General features: G+C 38.8%; 1 protein-coding gene across 4 annotated transcripts in view; it reads left to right on the top strand.

Moving 5' to 3' along the window:
• Window positions 1-21,184, top strand: part of SPIDR (scaffold protein involved in DNA repair) — a 778,935-nt gene that overhangs the window by 501,091 nt on the left and 256,660 nt on the right. For all 4 annotated transcript variants that reach the window (XM_064267703.1, XM_064267702.1, XM_064267704.1 and 1 more), the window contains 2 exons: window positions 17,314-17,500; window positions 18,797-19,038. In XM_064267703.1, coding sequence (XP_064123773.1) covers window positions 17,314-17,500; window positions 18,797-19,038 — 429 coding nt within the window. The remainder of the gene's footprint in view (window positions 1-17,313; window positions 17,501-18,796; window positions 19,039-21,184) is intronic.

Raw genomic sequence — 21,184 nt, 5'->3', positions numbered from 1 at the left:
TGCATTCTTTGCTGCATGATTTCTGCTGAGTAGTCCGAGCTAATTCTTATGGACTCTCCTCTGTAGGTGACTTTTTGTTTATCCCTAACTGCTCTTAAAATTCTCTATTTATCTTTGGTTTGGGCAGTTTTGATTATGTCTTGGTTCCTTTCTTTTTAGATCTACCTTATGTGGTTCAATGAGCATGTTCCACAATATCAGAGAAGTTTTCTGTCAACAAATGTGCACCAATTCTCTGTCTATTTTCTAGTATCCCTCCCTGTTCTGGGACTCCAATCACTTGCAGGTTATTCCTCTTGATAGAACCCTACATGATTCTTTGGGTTTCTTCATTTTTTTAACTCTTTTATCCGATTTTTCTTTCAATACATTGGTGCGAAGTGTTTTATCTTCAATCTCCCTAATTCTGCCATCCATTTCCTCATTTCTTATAATCTGACTTTCTAATGATTTGTCTAATTTTGTAATTTTATTGTTAATCTTCTGAATTTCTGATTGCTATCTCTGTATGGATTCTTGCAGCCTGTTAAATATTTCATTACGTTCTTGAATAACCTTTTCAATTTCTTCACCTGCTTTATCTGTGTGTTCCTTGACTTGTTCTGCAATTTACCTGATCTCTTGAAGAGTTCTGTATATTAATCTTTTGTTTTCAGCATCTGGTAATTCCAGGAAGACACCTTCATCCAGAAGATTCCTTGATTCTTTTTTCTGAGAGCTTGTTGAAGCGATCATGGCCTGCTTCTCTATGTGATTTGGTATTGACTGTTGTCTCTGAGCCATCTATATGTTATTGTATAAGTTTATATTCTGTTTGCTTACTGTATCCTAGTTTCTTGCTTTGTTTTGTTTTGTTTTGATATACCCAAATAGGCTGCTTGAGTGAGCTAGCTTGATTATTTGCACCTTGGAAATTCTAACGTCCTGTCACCAGATGGCTAGAGCTGTTACCAGGTATATGAGCCTAGGAGTCCATTCCCTCTCCTTGTATGGTTTCACTTCAGCTGTCCAGGTAGTTCGTCATCACGTGTGTGGTACAGACTCTGTCCTACAGTCTTAGAGGGGCAGGGGTGATTTGTGTAGTTACAGGTATCTGGTTGCATCAGGGGGTCACACTCTTGACAAGGCAAAGGGCTGACAACCATCCTCTGAGTGTTTGTGAGGAAAGCGCATCCCTGTTCCCTAGAGCACACAGGTGGGTGTGTTCTGCAGCCGGACCATGGGCACCAAGTGCTTTCAGTTGTAAGAACTGGGAGGCACCACTTATCTTTGGACCCATCACGGTGGCTAGGTGATGTGGCTGTAGCTACCAGACCTCAGGCCCCTGATGTGGGTAGGTGAGGATCCTGTTTAATAGGCAAAGTGGTGTCAACCATCAAAAACCCACCTCTCCACCGCACAGCTAAAACAGTTGAAGTCAGATCTCAAGCACATACACCATTTCAGCCTACCAACAAGGACTTAATCTCCTGAAATGGCCCCACACAGGTCCATGCAGGGGTGAAAGCTATTCAAAGTCCACAGACCATTCGTATCTGGCCAGGAGCCGCTTCTGTCCTGACCTCCCCAGCTTAGTGGAGCTGACAGATTATCTTTTCCCCCAATTGTTAATTTATTCCTACTCCAAGGCCAGGAGAATGGCTCAGGCATGCAGCAGCAACTATCTCAGGCCAAGGAAATCAACAGCCACTGAAGCCAGCTTGGGGGCTGGGGGTGTGGTAAAATATACACAAGTACTTAGCTATTGCTGAGAGCGCCATTCTCCTCTGGTTCTGGAGGTGTGAGTAGATTGTGCAGCTTGCTGTCCTTTCCTGAGGTAACTGTGTCCCCAGTGCTGCCACCAGCCCCACCTCAGTCTCTCCAGGGTTTCATGCCTGAGGGGCACTAATTCCCGCTGATTCTGGTCCGGCAACTTCTCGCTGCTTCTGAACTGTCTCTCCTGCTGCTCAGTCCGATTTACTAACTTTGCCTTTGATGTTCAGAGCTCCTACTTTGTCATATATGTAATCGTTTCTCTTGTTTTTTAGAGTCTTTGTTTTAAAAGGGACCACCAGAAGCATCTGACTACTCTGCATACTTGGCCCCTTCTTCTGATATAAATCTTTTTATATAGATATTGATATACTTTGCTGGCTTTCTTCTCTGGAGAGCCCAACCTAAGACAGCTATTGAAGTATGAGACAATTTTCTATTAAAGAATAGAGTATTTTTTATTAGTATTAAAAAATACATTTAGTGAGAAAAAAAAATTATGCGAGGCAGAAAATAAAAACTCACCTGTGCGTAATCCTTTCATCTCGAAATGATTGCCTAGTTTTTTTGGTGTACATTCCTCCAGGACTTTCTCTTTGCAAGAATATTATATTAATAATGTATATCCCTGCCATCTTAGGAACACATGGTTCACATAGGCCCGCATCTTTTTTATAACTCGAGAATATTACAAGAGTGCTTCCCTTAATGTCGTTAGAAGTGTTTTTTGAATTAAGATTTTTATTGCCATCATTTTCTGTAGTTTGATTCATGCATTTATCTACTTTTTATTAGAAATTTAGATTGTTTGCAATATTTCACTGTAACAAATAAGACTACAATGAATACTATTGTACATAAATTTTTTTTCTCCACTTCTCTGATTATTTCTTTATGTAACTTCTTATCAGTGACCTTGTGGGGTAAAAAGGTAATTAGAAGCTTTGAAAATGAACATTTTTAAGGCCTTTAATTATCAAATTATGTATAGGAATGTAAATATTGCTGTGAACACTTAGAACACTAATTTTTTTAGGGTATCCTATCTTGCATTAGAAAAATTAAATTAACCTCTACTTTTTTTCTCTACATTTTAGAAATAGTACCTTGCTTTATTAGCTACTGCTTCAAGTAATAGCTAACATGTGTGCCAAACATTGTATATCTGTCACTGTGTGTGTTGCTTACTTACATGAATATATATATCTAATCTCACAGCAATACCATTAGGTAGATATTAGCCCCCATTTTACATATGAAAAGTTAATATTCAAAAAGTTGAAATAATTTATCAAGATGAAAGAGCCAACAAAATACTAGTTAACAAAATCCAACAGCATATTAAAAGAATTGTAAAGCATGGCCAAGTCGGATTTATTCCAGGAATGCAAAGATGGTTCAGCATTAGAAAATCAGTCACTATAATACACTACATTAATAGAACAAAGGAAAAGAACCACGTGATCATCTCAATTGGCACAGAAAGGGTATTTGGTAAAATCCAGCGCCTTTCCTGATAAAACTTTCAACAGGATACGAATGAAATGGAAGTTCCTTAACATGATTAATGACATTCATGAAAAACCAACAGCCAACATTATACTCGATGCAGAAAGATTGAGAGCATTTCCCTTGAAATCGGGGGCAAGACAAAGATGCCCACTCTGACCACTCCTATTCAATATTGTATTAGAAGTCCTAGCCAGAATGATAAGGCAAGAAAAAGAAATAAAAGATATCCAAATTGCAAAGGAAGACATAAAACTATCTCTATTCTAAGATCACATGATCCTGTATATAGAAAATCCTAAAGAATCTATTTAATTTCTAGAACTAATAGAAGAATTTAGCAAAGTTGCAGAATACAATTTTAACACACACACGCACACAAAATCAGTTGGGTTTCTATACACCAGCAATCAGAAACCTGAAAAGGAGTTTAAGAAAACACCATTTTACAATAGAATCTAAGAGAGTAAAATACCTAGTAATAAGTTTACCAAGGGATCTGAAAGACTTCTACAATGATAATTATAAAACAGTGCTGAAACAGACTATAGAATTCCAAATAGGCAGAAAGATGTTGTGTTAATGGCTTGGAAGACTTAATATAGTAAAGATAGCAATACTACCCTACACGATCTATAGATTCAACACAGTCTGGATCAAAGTTCTAACAGCATTTTTTACAGAAATGGAAGAACAGATCCTCTGCTTTATATGGAATGACAAGAGGCCTTCAATAGCCAAAGCAATTTTGAGGAAGAACAAAGCAGGGGGCCTCACACTTCCCTACTTCAAAATGCGTTACAGTAATCAAAACCGTGTGGTACTGGTTTCATGATAGACACATAGACCAATGGAATAGAATTAAAATCCCAGAAATAAATCTGTACATCTGTGGTCAACTGATTTTCAACAAGGGTGCTAAGTCAGCTCAAGGGGGAAGGAAGAGTGTCTTCAACAAATGGTACTGGTGCTGGCTTTACACATCCAAAAAATTAAGCAAGATCCATACCTCACATTGGTCACGCAATGGTTAGACCCTTGGCTGCTAACCGAAGGGTCAACATTTTGAACCCACCAATCTCTCCGTGAAGAAAGATGTGGCAGTATGCTTCTGTAAAGGCTACTCTCTTGGAAACCCTATGAGACAGTTCTACTTCCTAGTTTGTTGTATAGTGCATAGGGTCTTAAACATTTGCAAGCAGCCATCCAAGGTGTAACAATTGGCCTATATTCACCTGGAGCAATAGAGGAAGAAGGAGAGTGAGGGATAGGAGGAAGAAATGGAATATGTGGCAAATTGCCTCCATGAACAACTGCCTGCTTTTGTTCTTATGCCAAAAGAACTGATTGTATCCTGCTATCATTACTGGGTTTTTGTTTTTGTTTTTTTTATCATTACTAAACATTTTGATCAGAAATTCTATAGCAGAAGCCTGATAAAAGGGAGGGACATGTGGAACAGAATTTTAAATTCTCATGGAACCCAGTCTTTCCAGAGCCATGGAGGCTGGATGGACCCAAGAAACTGTTGCCTTGATATCACCTTTAAACCTAAAACCAAAAATATGTTCTGAAGCCTTCTTTAAACCAAACAATAAAAGAAAAAATAGGTTAGCTTAATTGGTTAATGGACTGGTATTGGCCATTTTAAACCAGACAGACATAGACATTTCAAGATCTATCCTGAAGTACAGCACTGTCGGTGGTAGGATAATATTCATATGCCAGCAAGGAAGACCAGTTGATATGAGTATTATTCAAATTTACCACTAATGCCAAAGATGAAGAAATTGAAGATTTTTATCAAGTTCCACAGTCTGAAATTGATCAAACATGCAATCAAGATGCATTGATAATTACTGGTGATTCAAATGCAAAAGTTGGAAACAGAAGAAGGGACAGTAGAGGGAAAATATGGCCTTGGTGATAGAACCAGTGGTGGAGATAGCATGATAGAATTTGCAAGACTAATGAATTCTTTATTGCAGATATATTTTTTCAACAACATAAATAGCAAGTATACATGTGAACTTTGCCTGATGGAATACAAAGGAATCAAATTGACTACATCTGTGAAAAAAGACCGTGGAAATGCTCAATATCATCAGTCAGAACAACACCAGGAGCCAGCTGCAGAACAGACCATCAATTTCTCGTATGCACATTCAAGTTGAAGCTGAAGAAAATAAAACAAGTCCATGAGATCCAGTACCCCACTTGAATTTAAAGACCCATCTCAAGAATAGATTTGACGCATTGAACACTAGTGACTGAAGACCAGGCAAGTTATGGGATGACATTAAGACATCATACATGAAGAAAGCAAAAGATCTTTAAAATGGCAGGAAAGAAAAGAACAAAATGGATGTCAGAAGAGACTCTGAAACTTGCTCTTAAACATAGAGTTGCTAAAGCAAATGGAAGAAATGATCACATAAAAGAGCTGAACAGATTTCAAAGGGCAGCTCAAGAAGACAAACTAAAGTATTATAATGAAATGTGCAAAGACCTGGAGTTAGAAAACCAAAGGGGAAGAACATGCTTGGCATTTCTCAGGCTGAAAGAACTGAAGAGAAAATTCAACCCTTGATTTGCAATATTGAAGGATTCTATGGGCAAAATACTGAACAACGCAGGAAACATCAAGAGAAGATGGAAGGAATAAACAGAGTAACTACCAAAAAGGATTGGTTGATATTCAGCCGTTACAGGAGGTATGATCAAGATCTAATGTTACTGAAGAAAGAAGTCCAGTCTGCACTGAAGGCACTGGCAAAAAACAAGACTCTGGAATTGACAGAATAGCAATTGAGATGTTTCAATAAATGGATGCAACACTGGAAGCAAAATTTGGAACACAGCTACCTGGCCAACCAGCTGGAAGATATCCATATTTGTGCCCATTCCAAAGAAAGGTGATCAAACAGAATGCAGAAATTCTCAAACAATATCATTAATATTACACACAAGTAAAATTCTGCTAAAGATAATTCAAAAGGGAGTCAACATTGCGCTATAGACAGAAGCGCCACGCTGTCACTCCACAGCAAAGACCCGAAAACTAAGTAAAACAGAGACATGTCAATCCTGGAACCTGAAGCATCAAATGAAGAGAAAAAGAGCTCAGCCAAGCACCGAATGGAGTAAGAAACTGACAGAAAACAGAGAGCAAGGAGAGATACGAGCAAAGGTAGCATGAATTTGCAATCTTGGACTCATTTCGGAAATCGGTGGACAGGGAGTATGGGAAAGCAGCTTCACGGAACTACCAGCAGGAGACAGAGCTCCCTGTAACCAGTGATGTACATTTTCCCACCCCTCCCATCTTTCATACCCCTGCTCGGTCTCTGCCACTTCATAGCTGGTTGCAGTCGCTCAGCCATCCAAGAAGTTCTGGCTCCATGCCGCTTGGATTTGCCCCACCCACATAGGAGATCAGCAGACAGAGTAACGGTAAGCAGTGGTAAGCAGCTTCATGGAGCTCCCAGCAGGAGACAGAGCTCCCTGTAACCAGAGATATACACTCTCCCACCCCCGACTCTTCTACTCCCTGCTTGGCCTCCGCCGGTTCTTGCTGGTCACAGTCTCTTGGCTGGGAGGCAATGGCTCCATGCTGTTTGGATTCACCCCACCCATACTGGCCACCTCCCTCAGTGCCATTTCTTTGTTGCTGGTTTTGCTTTTTTCCACTTCTTTTGGTTCCTTCCCTGCCTCTCACCTCCTCTCCATCCTTTCTCTCGAACACCTGGATCCATGTGCCATCTTTGCTTCTTCTTAACAGGTTGTGAAGTGCCCCTTGGCTGGAAAGCTGCTTCCCTGGTCTGTGCCACCAGCTGGCAGGATCCCTGGGGACTTTTTTGTTTTGTTTGTTTCCTTTTTCCTTTCTCAACATGGGAGCCCCTTCTAGCTAGGCTGTACTCCACAGCTTGGGTGCCACTTCTCAGTTTAGTGCAGCCACATTGGTGGGATCCCTAGGGGCTTCTTTTTCTTTCTTTCTTTTTGTTATTATTCTTTTTTTCCTGTTTGTCTTTCTTCAAATCTCAGTTTCTACTTATCTTCTTTTCTTGTCCCCTGAATACTTGGCACTGTATGCCATGTCTGCCCCTTCTAGCCAGGCAGTACTGCACAGCTTGGAGCCACTCCCCTGGTCTGCGTAGCCAAGCCAGTGGAATCCCTGGGGACCTTTTTTTTTTAATTTCTTTTCCTTTTTTGCTTTTCTTCATTTCCAGTTTCTCATGCCTCTCTGGCTTCCTTCCCTTTTGTTTTCCTAAATGCCTGGCACTCTGTGCCATCTCCACCATTTCTAGGTGGGCTGTGCTCCGGGGCCTGGGAACCACTTCCCTGGGTCACTGGTAGGATCCCTGGGGGCATTTCTTTCTCTTTTTTTTTTTTTTTAATTTTTTTCTTTTTCTTCTTTCCTTTTTGTTTTTCTCCATTTCTCAGTTTCTTGTCTGTCCACTCCAATGGCAAGCTCCCTCAGCCTTTTTTTTTTTTTTGTCTGTCTGTTTATTTTTTGGCTCTGTTTTCTCTCTCCTCTCTGTCTTCTTTCTAATACCCATCTTAGCTCCACGCGTTACAATCCTTCTTCCCTCACCTTCTTGCCTACCAGCACTGTGCACTGAAATCACACCCCCAAGCAACACAGGCACAGCCTACCTGCACTGACTCCTGGCCTACCCTGTCAACCCTAGCATGTGCCACAAACAACCCAGCCCAGCCCATCCCCTTCAGCTGAACCTACCCTGCTGCACCATAGCTCAGCAACTGGCCTTGCCCATTGGACATGGAGGTGAAAAGTATCATGCCCACATATGAGCAAACAACAAAGAATATACAGCCCACCTGCTCAGATATAACCAAATAAAACAAAAAAACAAGAAGAAACAAACAAATCTACAATTAATAAACAGAAGAAAATAACTACTGAATGCCCAGAAGATAGCACACAATATTGAAACATATTTTTAAAAAAAAGGACAATGGTTCTAGTAGGTCTCCAAAATAAAACTCCAGATGACTTTCCAGTAGAAGAAAAAGCACTAGAACTACCTGTTAGGGAATTCAAATCTCTAATATTCAGAGCTATCCAAGAGTTGAAGCAAAAAGCAAACAAAAATAAGGAAAAAATAGACTAATTCATGGAAAAGACAAACGAATTCATGAGAAATACAGACCAAAAAAGTGGAAGAATTCAGGAAAATAATACAGTCACAAAAGGCCAAAATAAATTCACAACTAGAAATCATATAAAAACAACAATTAGAAATCCAAAAGATAACAAGATTTCAGAAATGGACAGTGTCATAGACGGTCTGAGGAGCAGGTTTGAAACAATAGAAGACAGAATCACTGAAATTGAAGACTAACACTTGGACACAACTTTGAGGAAAAATCAGAAAAAAAACAAAGAAAAATGAGGAAACCCTGAGAATGGTGTGGGATACAATCAAAAGCAAAAATGTGTAAGTGATCAGAGATCCAGAACAGGAGGAGAAATTGGAAAACAGGATCATTGAAGAATTGTTGACAGAAAACTTCCCTAATGTCATGAAAGATGAAAAGCTGACCATCCAAGAACCCCACATAGAATAGACCCCAAAAGAAAATCGCCAAGGCTTATCATAATCACACTTGCTAAAACCAGAGACAAAGAAAGAATCCTGAGAGAAGCTCAAGAAAAACAAAAAGTCACATACAGAGGGGAAACAATAAGAGTAAACTCTGATTACTCTGCAGAAACCATGCAGGCAAGAAGGCAAAGGGATGACACATACATAAACTTTGAAAGAAAAAATTGCCAACCAAGAATAATATATCCTGCGAAACTTTCATTCAAATATGATGGTGAAGTTAGGATATTTCTAGATAAACAGATTTAAGGGACTATGTGAAAACCAAACCAAATTTACAAGAATTATTTAAAGGGAATCTTTCAGTTTGAGAACAAATACATAAAATGACAGCCTGAATCTAGGATGAAGGTCTCTCCAGCCAGATACCAACCTAGGAAATGACCTCTGAAGAACTATCCAAAACCAAAAGATTTACAACAGGGAACCAGAGAGGTTAAGCTCTAAATGACAACAATGTCAGAATAAAAGAGGGAATAAATGGTGTAGGTATAGAACTTTCTAATGTAGAGGAAGGCAAGGTGATACCAAGTAATAATAGACTGGTTCAAACCTAGGAAGATAAGGGCAAATTTCAGGGTAACCACAAAGAAAGTTAACAAACCTACTCATCAAAATAAAGAAGAAAAACATAAAGTCTCAGTAAAATCAAAATATACAAAAACAAAAGAAATAAAAAATATCCATCAACAAAAGGAAAGGAATTCAGCACATGAGCATAAGAGGAACAAAGAAAATGACAGCAATAAACTCGCACCTATCAATAATTCGATGGCACTGGGTTTGGTTTTTTTTTTGGTTATCAATAATTACACTGAATGTAAATTGCCTAAACGTACCCATAAAGAGACAGAGAGTGACAGAATGGATAAAAACACAGGGCCCATCAATATGCTGGCTGGCTACAAGAAACACACCTTAGAAGCAAAGACATAAATTTATTAAAAATCAAAGGATGGAAAAAAATATATCAAGCAAACAACTACCAAAAAGAGCAGAAGTGGCAATACTAACCTTAAATAAAATAGACTTTAAAACAAACTGCACCATAAAAGACAAAGAAGGACATTATATAATGATTAAATTGACCATCCATCATAAAGACATAACCATAATAAATATCTACACACCCAACAACAAGGCTCCAAAATACATAAAGCTTACTCTAAAAGCACTTAAAAGAGAATTTGACAGTTCTACAATAATAGAAGGATGTATCAACACATCGCTCTCGGTAAAATACGGAACATCTAGAAAGAAACTCAACAAAGATACAGAAGAGCTAAAGGCCACAATCACCCAACTTGACTTCATGGACATATAGAAGATGCCACCTAACAGCTGCAAAGTACACATTCTTTTCCAGTGCACATGGAACATTCTCCAGAATAGACCACGTCTTAGGCCACAGAACAATCCTCAGCAAAATCCAAAACATCAAGATAATACAAAGTATCTTCTCTGACCACAATGCCATCAAAGTAGAAATTAACAACAGGAAGGGTAAGGAAAAGAATTTCTTACAATTACATGTAAACTGAATAACACCCCACTTAAACCACTGGGTAGTAATCAGAGCTGGAATCAAAAAATTTTAGAATCAAAAGAGAATGAAAACATATCATACCAAAACCTTTGGGATACAGCAAAGGCAGTGCTTAGAGGTCAATTAATAATAATCTATGCATACATCAAAAAAGAAGAAAGGGATGAAATCAAAATATTAGCTAAAGATAATTCAAAAACAGGGAACTGCAAGAAGTTCAAGCCGGATTCAGAAGAGGACATGAAAGGAGGGATATCATTGCTGATGTCAGATGGATCCTGGCTGAAAGCAGTGAATACCAGAAAGATGTTTACCTGTGTTTTATTGACTTTGCAAAGGCATTCGACTCTGTGGGTCATAACACATTATGGATAACGTTGTAAAGAACAGGAATTCCAGAACAATTAATTGTGGTCATGGGAACCTGTACATATGTCCAGAGACAGTTGTTAGAACAGAACAAGGAGATACTGCGTGGTTTAAAATTAGAAAAAGTGTGTGTCATGGTTGTATCCTTTCACCATACTTATTCAATCTGTATGCTGATCAAATAATCCAAGAAGCTGTACTATATGAAGAAAAACAGGGCATCAGGATTGGAGGAAGACTCATTAACAACCTATGATATGCAGATGACACAATCTTGCTTGCTGAAAGTGAAGAGGCCTTTACTGGGTGAAGATCAAAGACTGTATAGCCTTTGGTATGGATTGTACCTCAACATAAAGAAAACAAAAATTCTCACAGCTAAGTAGCGTCTGGGATCTTAAAAAGCCTGTGAGCAGCCATCTAGTATACTCCACTGGTCTCATCCCTTCAGGAGCAAGGAAGAATGAATTAAACTAAAGACACAAGGGAAAGATTAGTCCAAAGGACTAATGGACCACAACTGTCATGGCCTCCACCAGACTGAGCCCAGTACAACTAGGTGGTGCCCGGCTACCACCACTGACTGCTCTGACAGGGATCACAGTAGAGGGTCCTGGACAGAGCTAGAGAAAAATGTAGAACAAAATTGTAACTCAAAAAGAAAGACCAGACTTGCTGCCTTGACAGAGACTGGAGAAACCCTTAGAGTATGGCCCCTTGGCACCTTTTCAGCTCAGTAATAGAGTCACTCCTGAGGTTCACCCTTCAGCCAAAGATTGGACAGGCCATAAAACAAAACAAGACTAAAGAGGCACACCAGCGCAGGGCCAAGGACTAGAAGGCAGGAGGGAATAGGAAAGCTGGTTATAGGGAACCCAAGGTTGAAAACAGTTTTGACATTTCATGGGGTTGTTAACCAATGTTTTAAAACAATACGTGTACTAACTGTTTAATGAGAAACTAGTTTGTTCTGTAAACCTTCATGTAAAGAACACTGAAAAAAATTTTTAAAAGAAGTCTTAAAAAAATAACTCACAACTAGACCAATAAGCAACATTATGATAAACTGAGAACATATTGAAGTTGTCAAGGATTTCATTTTACTTGGATTCACAGTCAGTACCCATGGAAGCAGTACACAGGAAATCAAATGACACATTGCATTGGGCAATTCTGCTGCAAAGACCTCTTTAAAATGTTAAAAAGCCAAGGTGTCACTTTGAGGATTAAGGTGTGTGTGATCAAAGCCACGGTATTTTTCAGTTGTCACATATGCATTCAAAAGCTGAACAGTGAGTAAGAAAGACCATAGAAGAATTAATGCCTTTGAATTATGGTGCTGGTGACAAATATTGATTATACCATGGACTACCAGAAGAACAAACAAATCTGCCTTGGAAGAAGTGCAGCCAGAATGCTCCTTAGAAGCGAGGATGGCGAGACTTCTTCTCAGGTACTTTGGATATGTTATCAGGAGGGACCAGTCCCTGGAGAAGGATTGTTATGCTTGGCAAAGTAGAGGGTCAGCAAAAAAGAGGAAGATCCTCAATGAGATAGATCAACACAGTGGCTGCAACAGTGTACTAAAACATAGCAACGGTTGTCAGGATGGTGGAAGACCTGGTTGTGTTTCATTCTGTTGTACATAGGGTCGCTGTGAGTCCCTGCCAACTCGACGGCACCTAACAACAATAAAAGATGTTGAGCATCTTTTCATATGTTTGTTGGCTGTTTGTATTTCTCCTTAGCAATATATCTATTCAAGTTCTTTGCCCATTTTTAAATTGGGTAATTTGTGTTTTTCTTATGTTGTAGAAGTTCTTTCTATATTCTGTGTATTAAGCCCCTTTCAGATACAGTTTCCCAAAATTTTCTCTCAGTCTCTAGTTTGTGTCTTCACTTTGTTGATAAAGTCCTTTGATTACATTCATCGCTTTTTGAATATTGAACCAGCCTTGCATCTCTGAAATTAATCCCACTTGGTTATAATGTACAATTCTTTTTGTGTATTGCAGAATTCTGTTTGCTAGTATTTTTTAAACAGTTTCTACTTACACTTTTGAGGTATGCTGCTCTGTAGCTTTCCTTTTTGTACTGTCTTTGTCTAGTTTGGTTATTAGGTAGTCCCCAACGATGTATTTGAGTTATGATGAGCTGCACTTATGACTGTATTTGTTTGGGGGTTTTTTTGTTTGTTTTTTGTTTTTGGTACATCTTATCATTAGTAATATGTATGTATTAAAATATATCTGTAAGTTTATATGTAATGTTTCTAACTCCCAAAGACAAAGATCAGGTGTATAAAGACACTGATAATAAAAAGCAATAATAATGAAAACTAAAAAAAACAAACAAACAAAGAGATATTTGACTTACATCAGAAACTATTTAAATGGAGTCATTAGAACAGAACCCAGTCCTAAGTTGGGGGTTACCTGTGCTAGCTTTATAGAATGAATTGGGAAGAGATTGTGTACAGTTTGTGTTAATTCTTCTTTAACATTTCTGAAATTCTCCAGTGAAACTATCTGTGCTAGAGATACCTTTTTGGCAAATTTTTGCATTTCAAATTCAGTTTCCTTAGTAGTTATAGCGCTATTCAAATTATATATTTTATATTTTGTTAGTTGTGATAGTTTGTGCTTTTCAAGAAATTGGTTCATTTCATCTGAGTTGTCAAATTTATGTTCATAGAGTTGTTAGTGGTATTCCCTTTCCACTTTGTGATTTCAGAAGTCTGTTGTGGTTTCCCGTTTCATTGTTGATATTAGTAACCTGTATTTTCTCTTTTTTCCTTCATCAGTCTTGCTTGAGATTTGTCAATTTTATTGATCACGTCGAAGAGCCAACTCTTGTTCATTGTTTGTTGTTCTTCTGTTTTTAATTTTATTGATTTCTGCTCTTCAGTATTTCATTCTGCTGCTTTGGGTTTAACTTGCTCTATTTTTTCTGTGTTTTTGAGGTGGCAACTAAGATTATTGGTTTGAGACATTTCTTCTTTTCTAATGTAATAAGCATTTAAAATTTATAATATTATAAAATTCCCTGTCAGCTCTGCTTTAGCTATTTTCCACATATTTTGATATATTTTCATTTTCATACAGTTCAATGCATTTTGTAATTTCTCTTAAGACTTCTTTTGACCCATGGATTTTTTGGAAGTATGTTGCTTAATTTCCACGTTTGGAAATTTTCCTGTTATCTTTGTGTTATTTAGTATATTTTTGTGTATTTAGACCATTGATATCTGATTCCTTTGTGATCAGAGACACACTCTGTGCAATTTCAATTCTTTTACATTTGTTGGGGTTTGTTTAATGGTCTATAATGTGGTCTGTCTTGGCATATGTTCTGTAGGTGTTTGAAAAGAATATGTATCCTGCTGTTGTTGGGTAGAGGGTTCTGCAAATGTCGAGTAGATCCTGCTCGTTGGTGATTTTTTTATTTTTTCTATATCCTTGCTAATATTCTGTCTAGTTATTCTGTCAAATGTTGAGAGAGGGATGAATTTGTCTAATTATAGGTTTATCTATTTTTCCTTTCAGTTTTATCAGTTTTTGCTTCATGTTTTTTGAATTTATGTTTTTTGTGCATACACATTTAGGATTGCAGTGTCTTCTTGATGGATTTTATCCTTACATAATGCCCTTCTCTGTCCCTGGTAATTTTCTTTCTTCTAAAACCTCTTTTATCTAATACTAATATAGCCACTCCTTTTTTGGATTGATGTTTGCATGATTTATGTTTTCCATTATTTTACTTTCATCTTACCTATATATTTATATTAGAAGTGAGTTTCTTGTAGACAACATATAGATGGATTATGTTTTTTTAATCCACTCTGTCATTCCCCTGTCTTTTAATCAGTGTATTTAGACCATACAGTTAATATAATCATTGATATGTTAGGACTTAAGTCTACCATTTTTTTATTTTCTTTGCTCTCTATTTTTTGTTTTCTCCTGACTTCATGTGAGTTGCCTGAATGTCTTTTAGAGTTTTATTTTGATTTATCTGTAGTATCTTTGAGTGTATCTCTTTATAGCTGCTTTAGTAGTTGTTTTTTTTTTTTTTTTTTTAGTAGTAGCTCTAGGCATTAAAACCAAAAAACCAAACCTGTTGCCATCGAGTCAATTCCAACTCATAGTGACCCAATAGGACAGAGTTGAACTGCCCCCATCGGGTTTCCAAGGATCACCTGATAGATTCAAACTGCTGACTTTTTGGTTAGCAGCCGCAGCTCTTAACTACTATGCACCAGGGTTTCCATTCTAGGCATTACTATATATATAAATATATACACATAATAACAACACAGTCTACTGGTGCTGATATTTTACAAGTTTCTGTGAAGTGTAATCACCTCCTTTTATGCCCATTTATCCTCCTCTGCAATATAATGTGATTATTTTAATGTTTTTCTCTACATATATGTCAAACCACTTCAAACAGTGTTAGAATCTTTGTTTCAACCACCAAGTACAATTTAGAAACTCAAGAGCGATAGGAAAGCCTATAATATTTTTTCCTGTTTTTTGCACTTCCACTTTTTGTTCCTCCTTTCCATAGGTGAATCTTGTTTATTCTCACCTGTTCCAACTTATTTTCTTTTTGTCATTCAAATTGAGTTATTTCTATCATTTTATCTTCAAGTTCACTGATTCTTTTCTCTGTCCCATCCATTCTTCTGTTGAGCCCACCTATTGAAATTTTTTAGTTTTCTTAGTTTTCAGCTCAAAAATTTCCATTTTGTATGTATCTTCAGTTTCTTTGCCAAAATTTGTTTCTTTACTGAGACGTTCTGTTTTTTAATTTGTCTCAGGTGTGTTTGAATTACTCTTTGGAGCATTTTTATAACGGCTACTTTAAAATTTTTGTCAGATAATTTCAACATCTGTGTCATCTTGGCATTGGCATCTATTGATTGCCTTTTTATTCAAATTGAGATTTTTCCTGGTTCTTAGTATGATGAGCTGTTTTTAGATTGAAACCTGGACATTTTGGGTAGTATGTTATGAAACTCTGGATTTTATTTAAACATGTTATAGATGACCTTACCAGACACAGCTCTGGCAGGGGAAGGGGACAGCTCCCTCATTACAACCAAGTAAAGGTAGAAATCAAGGTCCCCCTCTATACCTCTGTTGACACCAACAGGGGAAGGGACTCCTCATTATTGCTAGACAGGGGTGGAAGTTCTAGCTCTGAACTAGGCCTTCAGTGATACTACCCTGACTGGGAAGGTGAAGGGCACTTCATTACTGGGAGGGGGTAGCCTCACAGCCACTCTGCAGTAACGAAAGTCCTCATTCTCCATTAGTTCTCATCTGACACTACCCCAGAGGATAAGAGGAGGGCTGCCTGGTTACTACTGCTTGATGTGGGTAGAAGTCCAGGCTATTAATGTGGTCTCCAGCGACACTGCCTGGGGAGGAGGTCTTGTTACAAGCCTGTGGGGATGAAAACTCTGGCTCCCTATTCTGCTTCTCTGATAATCACCCAACTGAGTGCAGCTGTCTCATTACAGCCTGGTGAGGGTGGGAGTCTAGGCTCCCTACCCGCCTTTGCTGGCAAAGAATTGGGGTGGGCCACAGTTTTGGTTTTTTGTTTTGTTTTGTTTTGTTTGTTTTTGTGGTGTTTGGCTAGAATAGAGTGAGTATTGTTTCAAAGTATATCTCACTAGTCTGCCCCTCTCCTTTCCTTCATGGAAGAGAGTAGGCTTTCATTTGTTTTGTTTTGTTTTGTTTTGTTTTGTTTTGTTTTGTTGTCTACACCCATTGGTGTTTCAGGGTTGCGAAGTTATTCAGCTCCAAATCTGGGATATGCAAAACGAAAGTCTGAGGGAATTCACCACCGTGTTGCCCCTTAGGTCCCAAGGTCCCTAGCCAGACTGCCTTCACACCACCTTTCAGGATCTTCTTGTGTTTATTTTATATATAATGCCCAGGGCTTTTAGTTTTACTTAGCAGGAGTAATAGGGGAACGTATGCCTACTTCATCTTCCTGGAAGCAGAAGTCCTAAACTTTTCACATTAAGCAGCTCTGCCTGTTTTCAGGAATGAGTATTAGATTAAGGAGTTTTCTCCAATAAGAGCTCTGAGAGGAGCCAAGAGAATTTTGTCTATGTTTTCCCATTTTCTACTTCATTTGTGTTGTGTCTGGGCACTACTGTGAGCCTGTCAATAGTCTGCTCACTCCCTGTGTCTCCCTGAGCTGCCCTGAAGTCATAGTCTCCTGACTTGGGAGGACTTGAGGGAGAACAAGCCCAAGCGCTTAGGCAGCCTCTCCTCCATGCTTCCCTCTCCTTACACAGGGCTTTGCCCTGAAAAATAGTGAGGTCTATTGGCATCCCCTCTTAGAGAGTGTAAAGGCATCCAGGATTCAGGGTATCTTGATTTCCGTAGTTCAGGTCAGGTGGGTCACTGCTGTTTGCATTCCTGATTTAGCAAGAATATGAAGGAAAACCAACATTGCAAATAAACTGTTGTACTTCTTCCTTGTTTCCAGGCAAAAGCTTATTATCCCAGATGGAAGTTGCCCTGTTATTCTGAATACTTATTTTTGTCAGAAAATTACTGCCACAGAAGACTCAGAAACAACAGGGCTGGTACACTGCCAGGACCCGCCACTTCCAAGAAGGAGCATCACTCTGGCACAAATATTTAGACTGAAGGGTCTAACACCAGAAATTCAGGTAAACTCTCACTGGCTTGCAGGTTTTCTGCTTTGTGATAACATTGGTGACCAGTTTTGAAGGGACTTTGGTGGTGTGAGAACATTTACCTTTTGGCGCCCTCCAAATAAACAGCAAATGTGTGTGCCGGAGCATTTTGTGATTATTGATACACCTGAAAAAATTAAAGTTCAGTTCAGCATTTTATCATGTTCTTTTATAGTATTTCCTTTTTTAATTAGATATTTTTAACCTTCTAATTCATAAAATATATGACAATTTTTATTTTCTTTGTTTTCATCTTACAATTGTCCAAGATTTTTTTTTAATCCTTTTATTTATTTTAAAAAAATGATGTTTTTCTTTCCACAATATTTATACCCCTTGGGATAAAAAGAGCTGCATAAGCTTGAGATTGTACCCTGGAGATTATTTGTTGGAATTTTATTGACCCTTAGCCATAATCATCTGCCAGGAGGAACTTAGGAAGCCACCGAAATTCGCTAGCAGGGGCGTAAGCATCATTCGTAAGTGTTTACATGGCTCCAGTGCACAGTTCTCAAGATCACTGGTGCTGAACAACAAATAGCTCAAGGGGCAATGTGAAGATAGAGTAGACAAGCTGTTTTCTGTATGTATAAGCAAGCAAAACCTCCCTTTGACTGTTCTGGTTTGGAGGGGATTATGCAAAAGGAAGACTCTTTAGCCAATTTAATTGTAACAGATTTAAAACATGGCTCAAAGTGCATTGCTATTTGTTTAACATAGATTTTTTAATTTCTGTGAGATGATTACCCAAAACCCAGTGCCGTCAACGTGAGATGATTACCTACTACTAAACAGGACTTTCTACGTGTTTTTAAAGACCCAAGACGGTCTATGATTTTAGGGGAGGAAACACCCTGCAGTTTCCTGTGGTACTCTTGCTCATCTTCTCCTCCCCATCCTCAGCAGCACAGCAAAACCTGTGAGAACCGGAAGTCAAAGGGACTACCTTGTTTCTCCAGGTTTCGCAAGTTTTTCACCTTTGATGGGGTGCAGTCTTACCACTTTTCTGTCACTGTCTATTAGTGGAAAATATTTTTCATTCTTTGACAGGTTTCTGCCTTACACAGCTTCCGGCTTTCACAGGTTTTACTGTCTGAGGGCCCTGGCCAACACAGAGCACCGTGCAGTAGGAGACTCTGTTCCCATCTCATTATTCCTTTAGTGTGGTGCAGTTACATCAGAGGATTGCCCAGGAATGTCACTGCTGGGTCAGCAACTTATGCCATCATGAGTCAAACTAAAAGTATTCCCTTTGCATGTCTCGGACAGGTTACATGTGGAGCTGTGACCGCCATGGAGACAGACTTAACCCAAGAGCAGGAAGAAGCCAAACAGCACTTCCCAGCCCACACTTCCCCAAGTGACTCTCTCCTGGACGTGGTGGGAAGCCAGGGAGCTGCAGCAGGGTCAGGAGCCCGGGTCCGAGTGGTGGTGCAGAGGGTTTACTTGCTTCCTGGCAAAGATGACGCCTCGTGTGCCTCCTGCTCAGACACAGGCCCATCCCATGCTCGGTGAGTGACTAAACACACACAGAGGTGCCTGATGTCACCAAGACAAAGTACCCCAGAAAGTGCAGGAGCTTCCTGGGGCAATTGCTTAGCTGAACTCACCATATATGTGTTTTCTTTTTTTCTTCCATCAAAAATTGGGACACATGGTCTGACAAAAAAAAAAAAAATGTCTAATTTTTTGCTTACATAAAAAATCTTACTAAAAAATTTAAATTTTTTCACTTCTTCCTTTGTAACAGTCCATACTATTGAAAGTAATAAAAATATAAGAAATACTAGTACTGTTCTGAAAATGCCAAGATATGTGGTTACTATGCCTAGAAAGATTGCTGCAATATCAAGTTTTATATATCTTGAAATCCTGAGTAAATAAATGACAATTAGTAAATCTGTGGCCTTCAGAGAGTGGAGGCCAAGGCTTCAATAAGTGGAGCCCAAAGTGCTTTTTTTTTTTAAAATTTTTATTGAGATAATTATAGATTCACATGCAGTTTATAAGAAATAATACAGAGCGATGCCATGTATCCTTTATGCAGTTCCCCCGATGGTAAAGTTTTGCAAAACAGTATCCCAACCAGGATTTTGACATTGATGCAATCCATTGATCTTATTCAGATTTCTCTAGTTTTATTATACTTATTTGAGTTTATATGTGCCTAGGGGAAGGGGGGGAGCCCTGGTGGTGCAGTGGTTAAGAACTTGGCTGCTAACCAAAAGGTTAGCAGTTTGAATCCACCAGCCACTCCTTGGAAGCCCTGTGGGGCAGTTCTACTCTGTTCTATAGGGTCACTATGAATTGGCATCGACTTGATGGCAATGGTTTTTTGGTTTTAGGGGAAGGGTTTGTTTGTTGACCACCACAGTCAAGATACTGAACAGTTCCAACACCACAATGATGTCTTGTGTTGCCTTTTATAACCATAGCCTCCTCTCTAACCTGTGGCAACCATTAATTTCAAGAATGTTACAGAAGTAGAAAGGAGCCAAGCGCTTGACTGTTAACCAAAAGATCAGTGGTTTGAACCACCAGCCACTCCACAGGAAGAAGATATGGCAGTCTACTTCCGTAAAGATTACAGCCTTGGAAACCTTGTGGGGAACTTCTACTCTGTCTTATAGGGTTGCTATGCGTCAAAATCGACTCGATGACAACAGATTTTATAGAAGTAGACCTACTGGGATTGACTTTTTGCCTTTTTCAGTCAGCATACTTCCCTGGAGATTCATTCAAGTTGTTGCATGTTTTATCTTGTTGCTTTTTATGGTGAAGTGTTCCATGGTATGGATGCACTATGGTTTTTTTAAACATTCACTCACTGAAGGACATCTGGGTTGTTTCCAGCTTTGGGCTATTACGAACCAAGCTGTAATAAATACTCACGTACAGGTTTTTGTGTGAACATACCTCTGGGATAAATGTCCAAAGTGGTTATGGGGCTGTGTAGTAATGGCACATTTAGTTTTATAAGAAACTGCCAGAATGTTTTCCAGAGGGGCTGTGTTGTCCAGAGATTTTTCAGTGTGAATGTTGTCTTGTGTTACTGTCAATAAAGGGCATTTATGTAAGAGCCTTGGCATCACCTTTTGAGGTTATCTTTCTTGCAGTATTAAATTACCCTCAAAGCACTATTAGAACAGAAATAAAAAGTATAGGTGCCACTTCATCAAGTCAGTTATTTTTTTCCTATCTGCTCTTAACAAGGGTTTCCAAGGCTGTGACATCTATAGAAGCAGACTGCCACATCTTTCTCCCACAGAGTGACTGGTGGGTTTGAACTGCCAACCTTTCAGTTAGCAGCTGAGCACTTTAACCACTGTGTCACATGAAACTGACAGTGCTGCTACTTCTTTGGTATTTGTGCTATGAGTAATCAGAAACAGTGTGTGTCTCCAAGGCTGTTCCTTCAGCTCCTTTGGTGATACTTGTTTTACTTGTTAAACAAAGAAAACAAAGTTGGAAGCTAAAGGATGGTGAACTGTTGCCAGTTGCTGGCATTCTGAATGCTTTGGATCTATAATTGGAGCACATACCAGTAAATATCACACGAGGACATGCTTGAAAGGAGGACAGTCATAAACTTCAAGCACAAGAAAGCAATAATTAATCCTTCCAATGCAGTGAATTTGTACCGTGCGTGGTGCATAT

This window comes from Loxodonta africana, chromosome 14 (assembly GCF_030014295.1).
Source record: "Loxodonta africana isolate mLoxAfr1 chromosome 14, mLoxAfr1.hap2, whole genome shotgun sequence".
NCBI classification, from domain to species: domain Eukaryota; kingdom Metazoa; phylum Chordata; class Mammalia; order Proboscidea; family Elephantidae; genus Loxodonta; species Loxodonta africana.
This window is presented reverse-complemented; position numbering and strand designations above follow the sequence as displayed.